The sequence below is a fragment of the Eptatretus burgeri genome, chromosome 2 (genome assembly GCF_056783735.1).
Source record: "Eptatretus burgeri isolate ZD-2024b chromosome 2, Ebu_testis_v1, whole genome shotgun sequence".
Lineage (NCBI taxonomy): Eukaryota > Metazoa > Chordata > Myxini > Myxiniformes > Myxinidae > Eptatretus > Eptatretus burgeri.
In genome coordinates, this window is record NC_140962.1 from 22899476 (window position 1) to 22912977 (window position 13502).

Genomic DNA, 13502 nt, shown 5'->3' on the forward strand with positions numbered 1-13502 from the left:
GAATTACCATGATCTGCAGCAATTCCCTTGACCACGTATCTGACCCTGTTGTTTGACATTGGTATAATATTCTTTTTTTTTGGCCTCATTTTCTTCCACATAGTTCGGACCATATCAAATACAGTTTGGAAGACCAAAGTTTCTGAAATAGTGTGAGGATGATCATATTGTAAAATGTGATAACTCACTTTTATTGAGGTGGTCAGACATGGATCATCAGACTATGCTCACCTGGTCAGACATGGACATTGTTTTTCTGACAAGGAACTTATGTTGTGACACTTTACCTTTCCGGTACTTGAAGAATGACCGGCTTCCCCACATTGTCTTTCTCTTGTGTTTTGAGGTACAGGTTACGCTTATTGGGGCTTCCTGCTTTCTGCAGCCAACACTGGATGGTGCAAAATACACCGTGGCCTATCTTCTTTTTTCACTGCAATGCGAATACATCCAATTTTAACGAAGACTTCGTAATCCGCTTTTTCTTCTTGCGCTCCCTTTGTTTTCAGGTTTTCATTCACACCAGCAACTGCGCTGCTGAGCTTGAGTCAGAAAGCATTCATTATTTTATTTCTGCTTCAATAAAAATGATTGCTTCTAGGTTGCTGAGAGAGACGTAAGCCAAATACAGTCTTGCACAATTATTTTGCACAGTTGCCTTCAATTCTAGAATCGCCAAATTCAAGGCTTGTGAGTTACTACACCTTTGAACCTGACATGCCTTTTATTGGCCAACAATCATGTGACTCTGTCAAGACCCGCAACATCATTCTGGAAGAAGTTTCTCTTCCACAAAACAAATGCACGGATATTTTAATTGATTAGCGTTGGGGTGGTAGGGATGTGTTAGGTGGAGCACAGGGCTGCCTCGGATTTTTCAGTGACAACATTCCTTGGAGGAAATTTGTCTCCACAGTTTATAGTTTCTCATGCAGGAAATACATGTTGGAATAATGTGAAGTTGTTACCTCCACCAGCAAAGGTGGAAGGAGGTTATGTTTTCACCCCCTTTCTGTATGTTTGTTTGTCTGTTTGTGTGCAGGATATCTCAAAAAGTTGTGGACGGATCCTGATGAAGTTTAGTGGGCAGGTTGGGTGTGGGACAAGGACGAAATAATTAGATTTTGATGAAGATCCGAATCCAGATCCGATAACTTTTTTTTTAAAGTGATTCTTCACTATTGAGAGATGGGGCTAAACTGATATATAGCACGATATTTCAAAAATGTATTTGGCCTGATATGTTCTCGTGGACATGGCATTACTTCACGGAGCTATGCGCTCTACCGGGTGCCCTTTTAGTTGTATATGTTTCTCAATGCCATTTATAATATAGCACAAAAAGAAAAGCACAATCTCTGGCAACCTCACAGCCCCAGATATTTTAACGGGATACTTCACCTTGCTTGTCATTCAGACATTGCTCACGAGGCTGCAATCGCAGGTTCAAATCCTCAATAACACATCCTTGGGCAGTGCTATACTCATTTAATTTATGCAGATTGATACAAAAAGCTTGATGAAGTGATCACTATGAATAAGATGAGAGGGGATGATTTGACCACATGTTACAATGATGCGTTACAGGTTTTTGCGTTTCTTCCCTTACTCGCTCTCTTTTGTCCATTGTTTCTGAATGTCCTTGTCATGCTTGTAATGTAATACATGTCAAAGGTCATCACTTATACTGACAGCACTGTTAAAAAATAGAAATAAAAAGAGGTAATTACAAGATTTGTATGGGAAAAATTATCCCCTCTGAAAACAACACTGTGTAATTTTATATAAACTTTGCAGATTTATTTACGGTTTTCATAAAATTCTGTGTAATTTTATTGGGATCTTCTTTAAGAGAGTCATATATATATATATATATATATATATATATATATATATATATTTATATATATATATATATATATATATATATATATATTTATATTTATATATATATATATATATATATATATATATATTTATATGTATATATGCCTGGTGTTGGCGCAGTGGTAAGGGCAGTGGCTTGGGACCCAAGAGGTCCTGAGTTCAAGCCCCGTTGGGACACTGAATTAATATATGTATGTATATGTATATATATAATGTGTATATATATGTATATGTATATGTATATGTATATATATATATATATATATATATATATATATATATATATATATATATATATATATATATATATATATAAACCAAGTCGAAAACACCAGGGGGTTGACTCAGCCTGCCATCCTTCCGAGGTCGGCGAAATGAGCACCAGTTGTACTGGGCCCGGTGTATGACCCGGTTAGAATAGGTGTACCATATCCCTGTGTGTCGTAAGAGGCGACCAGGGTTGCGTCAGGAAGGGCATCCGGCGTAAAAACCTATGCCAAATCATTATGCGGACAACAAAACGAGACAGTTGGTCCGCTGTGGCGACCCCTAACGGGAGCAAGCCGAAAGAGGAAGAAGAAGATATTTATATATATATATATATATATATATTTATATGACATTTATATGACAGTTATATATATATATAACTAGAACGGTACTTGGTAGAGCGCATATCTCCGTCAGGCTGAACAATTTATGTTTTGTATCCCACTGATAAGCCGAATCTGATCTGGATCTTCACCAAAATTGAATCGATTCATTTCTCGTAACACGGTCAACCTGTCCTCTAAATCCATCAACAGATACTGTACGATATGTAATTTTTGGCCCTGTCTCTCGTTGGTACAGAATCACTTAAGAATTTGAGTATCCGGATTCGTATCTTCACCAAAATCGAATCAAGTCGTCCTTGTCCACACACCCAACCTGTCCACCAAGTTTTGGCTGAATCTGTCAATTTTTTTGAGATATCCTGTTCACAGACAAACAAACAAACACAAACAGACAGGTGTGAAAACATAACGTCTGTCCATTATCGGTGGCGGAGGTAACTACATATCAAACATATTTTATGAAAACGCAATTTTCTGAAATGTTCATTTGTGATTAAAGGATTAAGAGGAGTTTACCCTTATCTACACTTTGGAAATACTTTTTTTCACAGCACATTTGCCCTGTGATTTCATTCAATTCAAATGGAGCTTTTAATTTTAAGTTACACCACTGTCCCAACCATAGCTCTCAGTCTCAAAATCATAGCTCTCAGTCTCAAAATACTCATTCTCATTCTCCAAATCCTAGCTCTTGCTCTCTAAATCATAGCTCTCACTCTCAAAATCTGAGCTCTCACTCTCCAAATCCTAGCTCTCACTCTGCAAATCCTAGCTCTCACTCTCCAAATCAGTGGTCCCCAACCTTTTGATCCCACGGGCCGTATTCACTACTCCCAAGGATGTTGGGAGCCAGAAAAAATTGATGCATTTTATTGAGTTTTATTGATGCATTTTATTAATGCAAATTGATTTGATTCCTCCCGGTGGTAAGCGGCAGTGGCCGGCAGCGGCATTGTGTCAGGCTTTTCAGGTCACGGCGCCGGCCGGCAGTGGCATTGTGTAAACCCCTTTAAAATTGCTACATGGAAATGTGTTTTGATTGGAAAGTCCTCGCGGGCCGCAGTATAGGGCTCTGCAGGCCGCATGCGGCCCGCGGGCCACAGGTTGGGGACCAATGCTCTAAATCCTCATTCTCACTCTCCAAATCCTAGCTCTCACTCTCAAAATCCCAGCTCTCACTCTCCAAATCTGAGCTCTCACTCTCCAAATCTGAGCTCTCACTCTCCAAATCCTAGCTCTCACTCTCCAAATCCTAGCTCTCGCTCTCCAAATCCTAGCTCTCGCTCTCCAAATCCTAGTTCTCGCTCTCCAAATCCGAGCTCCCGCTCTCCAAATCCTAGCTCTCGCTCTCCAAACCCCAGCTCTCACTAAATCCAAACCATAGCTCTCACTTTCCAAACCCTAGCTCTCATTCCATGAACTCTAGCACTAGCTCTATGAGCCCAAGCTCTATCTCTTTGAACCCCAGCTCTCGCTCTATGAACCATAGTTCTTACTCTTCTTACTCCAGCTGTCTCTCTTCTTTCCATAACTCTCACTTTTCTAACCCTAGCTCTCAATTTGTTCTTCGCCTTGCTCTCATTCTTCTAACCAATAGCTCTCACACATCAATGTGTTGAAATCAGTGTTGCTATTCAAAATATGGAGAATTAAGGACTTTGAAATAATGCATGTATACTCTGCAAGCAGTCATGATGGTCATATTTGTGTTGTATTATTTGTGCTCCAGCACACGTTTTAGTGAGTCACTCCATCTTGCAACTTTCCTTATCTTTTTCTGAGTGACTCAAAGTTTCAAAATATTTGGGGGCTAACAGGATAGCCCAGAGGCAGTGATGCCATTTCTGTACATCAGAGAGAGAGAGAGAGAGAGAGAGAGAGAGAGAGAGAGAGAGAGAGAGAGAGAGAGAGAGAGAGAGAGAGAGAGAGAGAGAGAGAGAGAGAGAGAGAGAGAGAGAGAGAGAGAGAGAGAGAGAGAGAGAGAGAGAGAGAGAGAGAGAGAGAGAGAGAGAGAGAGAGAGAGAGAGAGAGAGAGAGAGAGAGAGAGAGAGAGAGAGAGAGAGAGAGAGAGAGAGAGAGAGAGAGAGAGAGAGAGAGAGAGAGAGAGAGAGAGAGAGAGAGAGAGCACGAGCGAGCACGAGCGAGCACGAGCGCTCTATGCAGAGTGTTGGTGCTGCTTTATCAGTCTCCTTGGCTATTGGGCACAATCCTGGAGGAGTCGCCACTCCGACACAGTATACCAGCATACTGGCACTCATTTTGCTGACCTCGGAAGGATGACAGGCCGAGTTAACCCCACCTGGTATTAATTCAACAGCTGAGCAGGATTTGAACTCAGGACCCTTGGATCCAAAGCCCACTACCCTAACCATTAAGCCAACACCAGACATAGAGAAAGAGAGAAAGCTGCCACTTATTCCTGTTTAATTTTGCTGTTATGTTATCCTTTTTTGTTTACACAGATGAACAGGAGCAACAGGTACCACCCGTACCACCTCGGCCAACTGGAGCTAACGCGCAGCCCCTTGCAGTATCTCTACATCCTCAGCGTCTACGTTTGCACGACAAACTCTGCACCATCAGTCGAGACAGTTCATTAGGGTTTGTTCTTTTTAGCTTGTATTTAAGAACCTGTCATTAAGGGCATGTTACTTCCCCTAGAATTATAGATGGGTTAATTCCCACAGAATTGGTGTATTTTAGTATGACTCGTAATACCCTCTCCCAGGGAGTGGTGCTGCATGATGCACATTTACCTCATGAGAATTGGGGTCATCCCCCAACCCTCAACCCCATGAGTCCAACCACCAGTTTTAACTCATTCTGGTCAAGTGGTTCCCGAGTACATACAAGTCAATCAAGCACACAGACACTGTATGACTACACAGACACTGTATGACTACACAGACACTGTATGACTACACAGACACTGTATGACTACACAGACACTGTATGACTACACAGACAATGTATGACTACACAGACTATATGATGACAATCAGACATGCTCCTCAGCTCTCGTCTGTTTATATATTCGTGTACTTTTTCGTTTATCTTCCTTTGGCACAGACATGCAATTGGTAGCCGATGGAGGAAATTAATAGAATAGCTGTGATGCATGGACAGGTGAGGTGGTTGTATGAAATACACATGGCCAAAAGTATGTGGACACCTGCTCGTCCAACATCTCATTCCAAAAATCATGGGCATTAATATGGAGTTTGTCCCCCCCCCCCTTTGCCATAACAGCCTCCACTCTTCTGGGAAGGCTTTCCACTAGATGTTGGAACATTGCTGCGGGGATTTGCTTCCATTCAACCACAAGAGCATTCGTGAGGTCAGGCACTGATGTTGGGCGATTAGGTCTGGCTCACAGTCGGCACTCCAATTCATCCCAAAGGTGATCGATGGGATTGAGGTCAGGGCTCTGTTCAGGCCCGTCAAGTTCTTCCACACCAATCTCGACAAAAAATTTCTGTATGGACTTCGCTTTGTACACGGGGGCATTGTGATGCTTAAACAGGAAAGGGCCTTCCCCAAGCTGTTGCTACCAAGTTGGAAGTACAGAATCATCTAGAATGTCATTGTATATTGTAGCGTTAAGATTTCCCTTCACTGGAACTAAGGGGCCAAGCCCAAACCATGAAAAACAGCCCCAGAACATTATTCCTCCTCCAGCAAACTTTACAGTTGGCACTATGCATTCAGGCAGGTAGCCTTCTCCTGGCATCCGTCAAACCCAGATTCGTCCATTGGTCTGCCAGGTGGTGAAATGTGATTCACTGCTCCAGAGTCCAATGGCGGTGAGCTTTATACCACTCCAGCCGACGCTTGGCATTGTGCATGGTGATCTTAGACTTGTGTGCAGCTGCTCGGCCTGGGAAACCCATTTCATGAAGCTCTCGACGAACAGTGCTTGTGCTGACGGTGCTTCCAGAGTCAGTTTGGAACGTGATATTGAGTGTTGCAACCGACGACAGATGATTTTTCCACGCGATGTGCTTCAGCTTTCGGCGGTCCCATTCTGTGAGCTTGTGTGGCTGACCACTTCGTGGCTGGGCTGTTGTTGCTCTAAGAGGTTTCCACTTCACAATAACAGCACTTTCAGGAAAATGCACGTACTCCAGCCCTCGCAGAGCATAAATTTCATGAACTGACTTGTTGGAAAGGTGGCATCCTATGACGGTGCCACGTTGAAAGTCACTGAGCTCTTCAATGCAGCCTATTCTACTGCCAATGTTTGTCTATGGAGATTGCAATTGTTTGGCTATGCGTTTGATTTTATACACCTGTCAGCAATGTGTGTGGCTGAAATAGCCAAATCTACTCATTACAAGGGGTGTCCGCATACTTTTAGTCATGCGGTGTATATTTAAGTGGAGATGTAAGAGTTAGAAAATATTGAGATGGGAAATGGAGTGCAATGAAAGTGATTAGCAAGATTACAATGTCGGAAGTGCACGTAGAACCAAATGATTAAAGTCACTGTTCTGTTTTTCCCGCTCTAGCCTTTCGTCAACTTTGACCAGCTCTTTGGTCGAGTATGCAGACAATGGCTTGACGTCTGACTTGGAATTGGCTCGATCCGGGCGCCCAATGAGTCGCTTACGTGCCCTGCTTGCACCAGCTGCCCACAACTTACACAGGTTAACAGGGCACTTTGAAAAAAAGTTTTTGATTTTTTTTTTTTCCGTCACATTTGTTGTTTTCTTTTTCTGCACATGGGAGAGGGTCATGAAAGAGCAAGGTAGCACTGACAGTGGGACAAAACATCGAGGGAATATATAAAATGGCTCCACAAAGTGATTCACTAATTTGTGTTGAGATTGTGAAGTCGAAAAATGAAAATTGTTGATTATGAAGTCGTTTTCAGCATATTTGTGTGAGTGAAAATCTGTTTGCCTTTTGGGAGATCCTCCTGCAGATTCAAGCATGTCTCCATGTTAAATTAACTTAATGGTGTCGACAAGCTGTCCAGACATCAGCATCTTGCGGTGTTCATAACTTACTTTTACCCTCATCTGCTTAAGCTTTGTCAGTTACTTAATTGGTGAATATAAAATAGGCAGATGTTTTATATTCAGCACAGGTACTTTAGACTTGGCAAACACCAAAATGACAGAAACAGAGGTCTTAAGATCACCGTGCCTAATGGAAATCAGGCACTTAATATTATCCATGTGTGCTCTCACTCAAAGATAAGAAATTTGTTCATTGCCCAATACACCAAGGGGTATATTTTTCAATCATATGCTGACACTCTTTGAGATTTTGAATGATGAAATTCAGAAATATTTCAATAATTGTGATAAATGGATCACTGTTCTAAATTACGATTTGCTTTCACACTTTTTTTTTTTTCAATAGAATATTGAGATTCATTGAAGAGTGAGGTGACAGAAGGTAAAAAGGCAGAAGACAAAAGGTGACAAAAGAAGCAGTGGAGCGGTGGAGCCATGTTATGGACAAAACAGGAAGGGAATAAATGGACAGAAAATGAGGAAAGAGAGGAAGAGATGAAACGCAGAAACCAGTAACATATCATTGTAACATGTCGTCAAATCATCCCCTCTCATCTTCTTCACAGTGATCACTTCGCCAAGCTTTTTGTTATCAATCTGCGTGAGATAATTGACCATAACACTGCCCAAGGATGTACTTCATCAGCTGTTGAAACCATGGTGAAACAGATATTACTTACCTCATTTAACGAGATTGTGATTCTGACAATATTGTTGTGGTTACCAGATTCGCAAACCACCATTCAGGTCCCTTAGGTGAGGTATCTCGGTAAGTGCATGTGTAGTTAGGCCCAAACCCGTTGTCTAGTGGGAATACATGTCATTTATGCGAGCTGCGACTCTTCAGGATAGCCGTTTTTCTTTTACTATCTTTATTTTGGACCAATCGCCATCACCACAACCACAACATCAACCACCAACCACAACGCCGCTTCACCACAACCGCCACGACCTTCACGTCACACCTCGCAACCGTAGCATCGCCACCGTTCTTGCCCCGCTGTGGGTACCGGTGTTGGACTCATGCAGAACGCGCGTCGAACAGCGTGTACAAAATCACGGATTTTGTGCTTCAAAAACGGATCAAAAACGACACACGCCCACTTTTTGCCGTCCAATCGGTGAGCGAGGGGCGAATTGGCCCCGCCCCCAGGGCGATCGATATATGCAAATTTGTGGATCAAAAAGCCTTCACGCCCACTTTTTCTCGGGCCAATGGGGAGCGAGGTGAAAGGTCAAAGGGAGGGGGTCAAAGGCGAAGTTACGGGGGGGATAAAAGGTTGGTGTTCATCAGTCGCAAACGAGAACGAGAAGGAGTCGGAACGAAGGAGAACGAGAACGAAAAGAGAACGAGAACGAGAAGGAGTCGGAACGGAGGGGACGAGTGTGGAAGTCTGGAGCCCGAAGCCTGCAGTGGCTGGAGAAGCTGAAGAGAGCCGGACGAGGGGGTGCTCGCGTCGGTGCCAGGAGCTGCACGCCCGAGGGAGGCCGGCAGCGCGACCTGGCCGAGGTGGAGACGCACACCAGGGATAATAAAGATCCTCTATACCCCGAGCATCAGCAACCCCCTCCTGTTTCCCCCCGCGCTGAGATAGTGCGACCAAGGGGGCCCCGTTCCCACCCCCTGCCAGGCACTGTCCACGAGGCCCGCGGGTTGCGGGGCCATCGCCGCTCCGCGTCTCATCACCAGACGGGTAGGCCCGACCCGGTCTCGGCCTCAGGCCTGCCTCATTCTTGAGGGTATTTCTTTTCCTTGGTTTTGGGTATGTGTTGTCGGCGCCGTCTCAGAAGTAGAATTGTATAAGTGTTGCCGTGTGCTCGGTAGTCGGTATTAGCTCTGCATTGTTTTCGCTTTTATATTTGCTTTTGTGTAAATGGAAGTGTGTTTTCTTTTTTTTGTGTGCATTTGGTGGAATTGTATTTGTGTGCTTCCCGTGTGCCGAGAATAAATGTGCTTTATTGTTGAACTGTTCTCCCGCTTCGCTTCGTCTTTTCCCCCCATTGAACCCTCATCTTGCTTCACGTAAAGGGTTGGTAGTGGGCTGAGTACGCCCGATAATTAATCGAACCGTCGAGGTCGACGATAACACCGCTCGGTTATTCTGATAGTACGGAACGGGTCGCTAAGTGGCCCGGGTCCGAAGTCGACCTGCGGCGAGGTGCGATCGCCGGTCTACCCCTCCGCGTGGGTACTTAGGTAGGTCGAATTTGGCGAGCAACCCTATCCCACGCGGGGGCTGATTGGCTCGATCGCGGTGAGATCGAAAGGTCCACCCGTGACTGGTTCCCGGCGTTAGTCCGAGAGGGTCACGACTGGATTGTCCGTCCGTGGGCGACGTGCCGCGATTCGAGTTACGTGGCCGTCGCACGCCGGCGGGCGCGAAACCGCAACACTGGTGTCAGGAGTGGATACAAATTCATCGCCCTCCTCTCGGCACTGGTATCGGAGAACAGGAAAACGGGCTCTCCTGTCTCCGGCTAAATTCACGGGAATCGGTCCAGGGGTGAGAGAAGCGACCCCCCGATTCCCTCCAAATTACGAGCGATTCAAATTAACCCTTCACGAGAAGCAAGATGGCGTCTCAAGGCGAGCGGGTGCCGGGTGGATTAGGTATGTGTAATAGTAATGTAGAATCCATGGTCCAGGATGGAATCCCCGTGCAGGAAATGTTGATTGTGCAGGAACACGGACTCGCCTCAACTGAACCCAGGGCCCGAGGTGGGTGCGGCAGCGGCCGCGGTGTATGACACCCCCCCCCTCTCCACCAAGACCTCTTCCCCAACCCTTGCCGAAACGGCTCAGCTGAGTGCATCCAACATGGCCCTAGCTATAGCGCCATGCTGGCGACAATGAACAAACAAATGAATGAAGTAAAAACGAAGATGGATACAAATACAAATGAAATGAAAAACGAAATGAACAAGCAAATGAATGAAGTGAAAACGACGATGGATGCGAATACACAGCAAATGAGGGAAGAAATGAAAAAGTTCCGGGGGGAGACGCAGAACATGGGCCGAAGCCTGCAGGCGGGCAGGAAGGCCGTGACCGGGAGATAAAATGGCGACTCCACGTGTGGGAGCAAACGAGCTGGGTGGGGGTGCAACGGCTGACAGGCCCGCGGTGGAGGCGGGTGAAAAAATAATTCGTGGAACGTGTTGGGCGAGGGTCGTGACGATGACCGAAAGGGAAAAATTAAATGGGGAGACCAAAACGTGTGAGACGAGACACGAGGTGACGACAACAGAAATAATAGTTGAGACAAGGGAGGTAAAGGGTGAAGAGTTGGCAGAGACACGGGAGACAGAAAAAATAGAGGAAAGACTACACGAGGAAGACGGGGTAAGTGACGCACACACACACACAGAGGTAGTGGAGGACAATGGGGGTGAGCTGGCGGACTGGGTAGAGACCCAGTGCGAGCACCTGGATGGCCTCCTCCAGGAACGAGGGGAGGGAGTATGCCCCCTTGAGGCGAGTCACGACCAGGTGAGTTCGGTGCTGCAGGTTGAGGGGACGAGTGCTGTGGACAGGTGCACGGAGAGCTTGGGGGGTATAGAGGCCCCGGAGACCCTTGTGGGGACACGAATCCCCAGTGTGGTTGTCCCTGTGTGTGTGGTGCAAGGCGTGAGTGCGTCCCCGTGTGTGGAAGCGACCCCGTGTGTGATTGGTGTGGTGGCGATTGTGCCGGAGTGCGTGCTTCCCAGCACGCCGTGTGTGGATGAGGCACCGTGTGTGAGTGAGGCACGGAGTATGGATGAGACACCGCGGTTGAGTGCCCCCGCGTGTGTTGATGAGGTACCGCGGGTGAGTGCCCCCGCGTGTGTGGATGAGGCACGGAGTGCGAGTGAGGCACCGCGGGTGAGTGCCCCCGCACGCGTGAGTGAACGGCCGTGTGCAAGGTCGCTGTGTGCCAGGGAGACCGTGTGTGTGAGAGAGCGGTATGAGAGGGAGATGTCGGTTGGCATGCGGGAGCACGCAGCCGCGTCTCCCGGTGTGAATGTGATGGTGTGGACTGTGTGCGTCGTAACACGCAGGTATGCGTGTGTGGAATGGAGATGGAGACGGAGACGGCGACAGAGGAGAGAAAGCCGAGTAGCGGCTGTGGTTGTTTCGCGGACCGTGCCGGGTTCACCCAGCAGTGAGCACGCGGTTCGTGCTGTGCAACGCACGAGACCGCCACGTGCTCGCTTGCGAGAGTGAAGTCCCGGTCCGGAAACGCACGCGGTGGATTTGCCGATCCCGCGGACGGACAAAGTTTAGGCAGGTAAATGGATTCGGACCGGACGGGTTCTCCACGCGATCGTGTGTGTTAAGCTCCAACGGGCAAAGCACATGTGTTCGCGTGGGGAACCCCTCGAGAAGTGGGGCTTGTGTTTTTTTTTTTTTTTTGCGCACGGTGACGTCATGGCTGCACGTGTGGTTGGAATCCGGCAGGAGGGGTATCTCTGCCGGATGGTACCGTCCAAGGAGGGACGAGGAACACGTGCAGCTGCATGACGTCACGGACAGGTGCAAAGTGCGCGAGCTCTGAGTTGCCGCGCAGGTGCTGCGCATGAAAAAAAAGGGGACAGCAAGCCTCACTTTCGGGTGCACAGGATCCCTGGGCACAGGATGGAAACTAGTTAGGGGGAAGGGTTAGCTTAGCTAGACCGACTCCATGGGGCAGGGGTAAGTCCTCATGGAGTCCGTGGAATGGATTAGTTAGAGGGATTGTAGCGAGATTTAGGTTGGGAAATAAAATGGGATTATTTTGGAGACAGAGACAGACTTATGAATGTGTAGTGGGGACGTAGCTTAGCAACGTAGTGTTAAAAGGAACGTGCTGTAGTTTAAGGGACGACGTGGGAGCACGAGTTAGTTAGGGGAGGTAGTTAGGAGGATGGCAGAGTTCGGTGGTGAGTGTGTTGAAGAGTTGGAGAGTTGTGAGGTGAGTACTTGTTGAGTGAGTGAGGCCAGCGGGTCTGTGTGTATGGAGTGAATGGGGAATGCATGGTGCGATGAGTGATTGGGGGGAGGAGTGACTCCCGCCCAAGGGACCCCGGGGTCAGTGTAGAGTGAGTTAGGGGGTTAGTCAAATTGTAAAAATGGAGGTCGTTTTGTTGTTGGTGGGAGTGTAGGCTCGAAACCCATTTGGAGGGGTGCAGGAGCCCTGTTGACGGGCTTGGGAGCGTGGCTGCGAAAGGTGAGTATCGCTGAGTGGGTACCCCGGGCACCAGGCTAGTCGGCCGCGGTAGGCCGTGGGCCCATGGGGGCCGGGATAGAGTAGTGGGCACGGGTGCGCCTGCTTGGTGCGGGGGCCCGGGCGCGATTGGCCGCGTGGGCAGGGTTGTGGGCAGGGGTGACCCTGGGAAAGGGGCGCGGGAGGCCGCGCTGTCACGTGTGCGTTTCAGGGGAGGTGCGATGGGGGGCACTCGCCGGTGTTAGGGAGCTGGTAGGCTCGGAGGCAGTGTAGTGCCCGGGGTGCCATAGCGGGAGATTCGCAGAGGGTCGTGCCTGCCGGAGGGAGCCACGTGTCCCAGCCAGGAGACCGTGTGAGGGCACGGAGAGAAAAATTGGGGGGTGAGGGCCCGAAATTGTGAGGACACCAACACAGGCGACGGGAATCTGGGTTGATAGAACCAATAGTTTAAGCGAGAGGCGCTTGTTGAAAGCCAGGGGTAGTTTAACAGTTAAATGGTTAGGGTAGATTAGGAGATGTACCCCTCCGCACCATCCATCCCCTCGCTGTTGTTGTGGGCCGCTGGACCCACTTTGGTTATAGATCGCCGAACTCTGGGGAGGCCATTCTGAGGCTTCATTGGGCCTCGACACAGGACGTTAGCTCTCCTTATTCTTCTCCGGGAAGAGAACGTAGGGGTTGGGAGTAGGCTAGGTGACAGGATAGGTTAGCCGAACAAGGACGATAAAGGGGGTTAGGGGACGATTTATAGTGGGGGAGTAAAAATAAAAACAACAAAAAAATAAGTTGGGGCT

General features: G+C 47.6%; 1 protein-coding gene across 1 annotated transcript in view; it reads left to right on the forward strand.

Moving 5' to 3' along the window:
- LOC147031592 (phosphatidylinositol 3,4,5-trisphosphate 5-phosphatase 2A-like) overlaps window positions 1–13502 on the forward strand; it is a 138025-nt gene that overhangs the window by 48559 nt on the left and 75964 nt on the right. The window contains exons 5-6 of the mRNA XM_085865643.1: window positions 4967–5105; window positions 7013–7150. Of these exons, the coding sequence (XP_085721769.1) occupies window positions 4967–5105; window positions 7013–7150 (277 nt within the window). The remainder of the gene's footprint in view (window positions 1–4966; window positions 5106–7012; window positions 7151–13502) is intronic.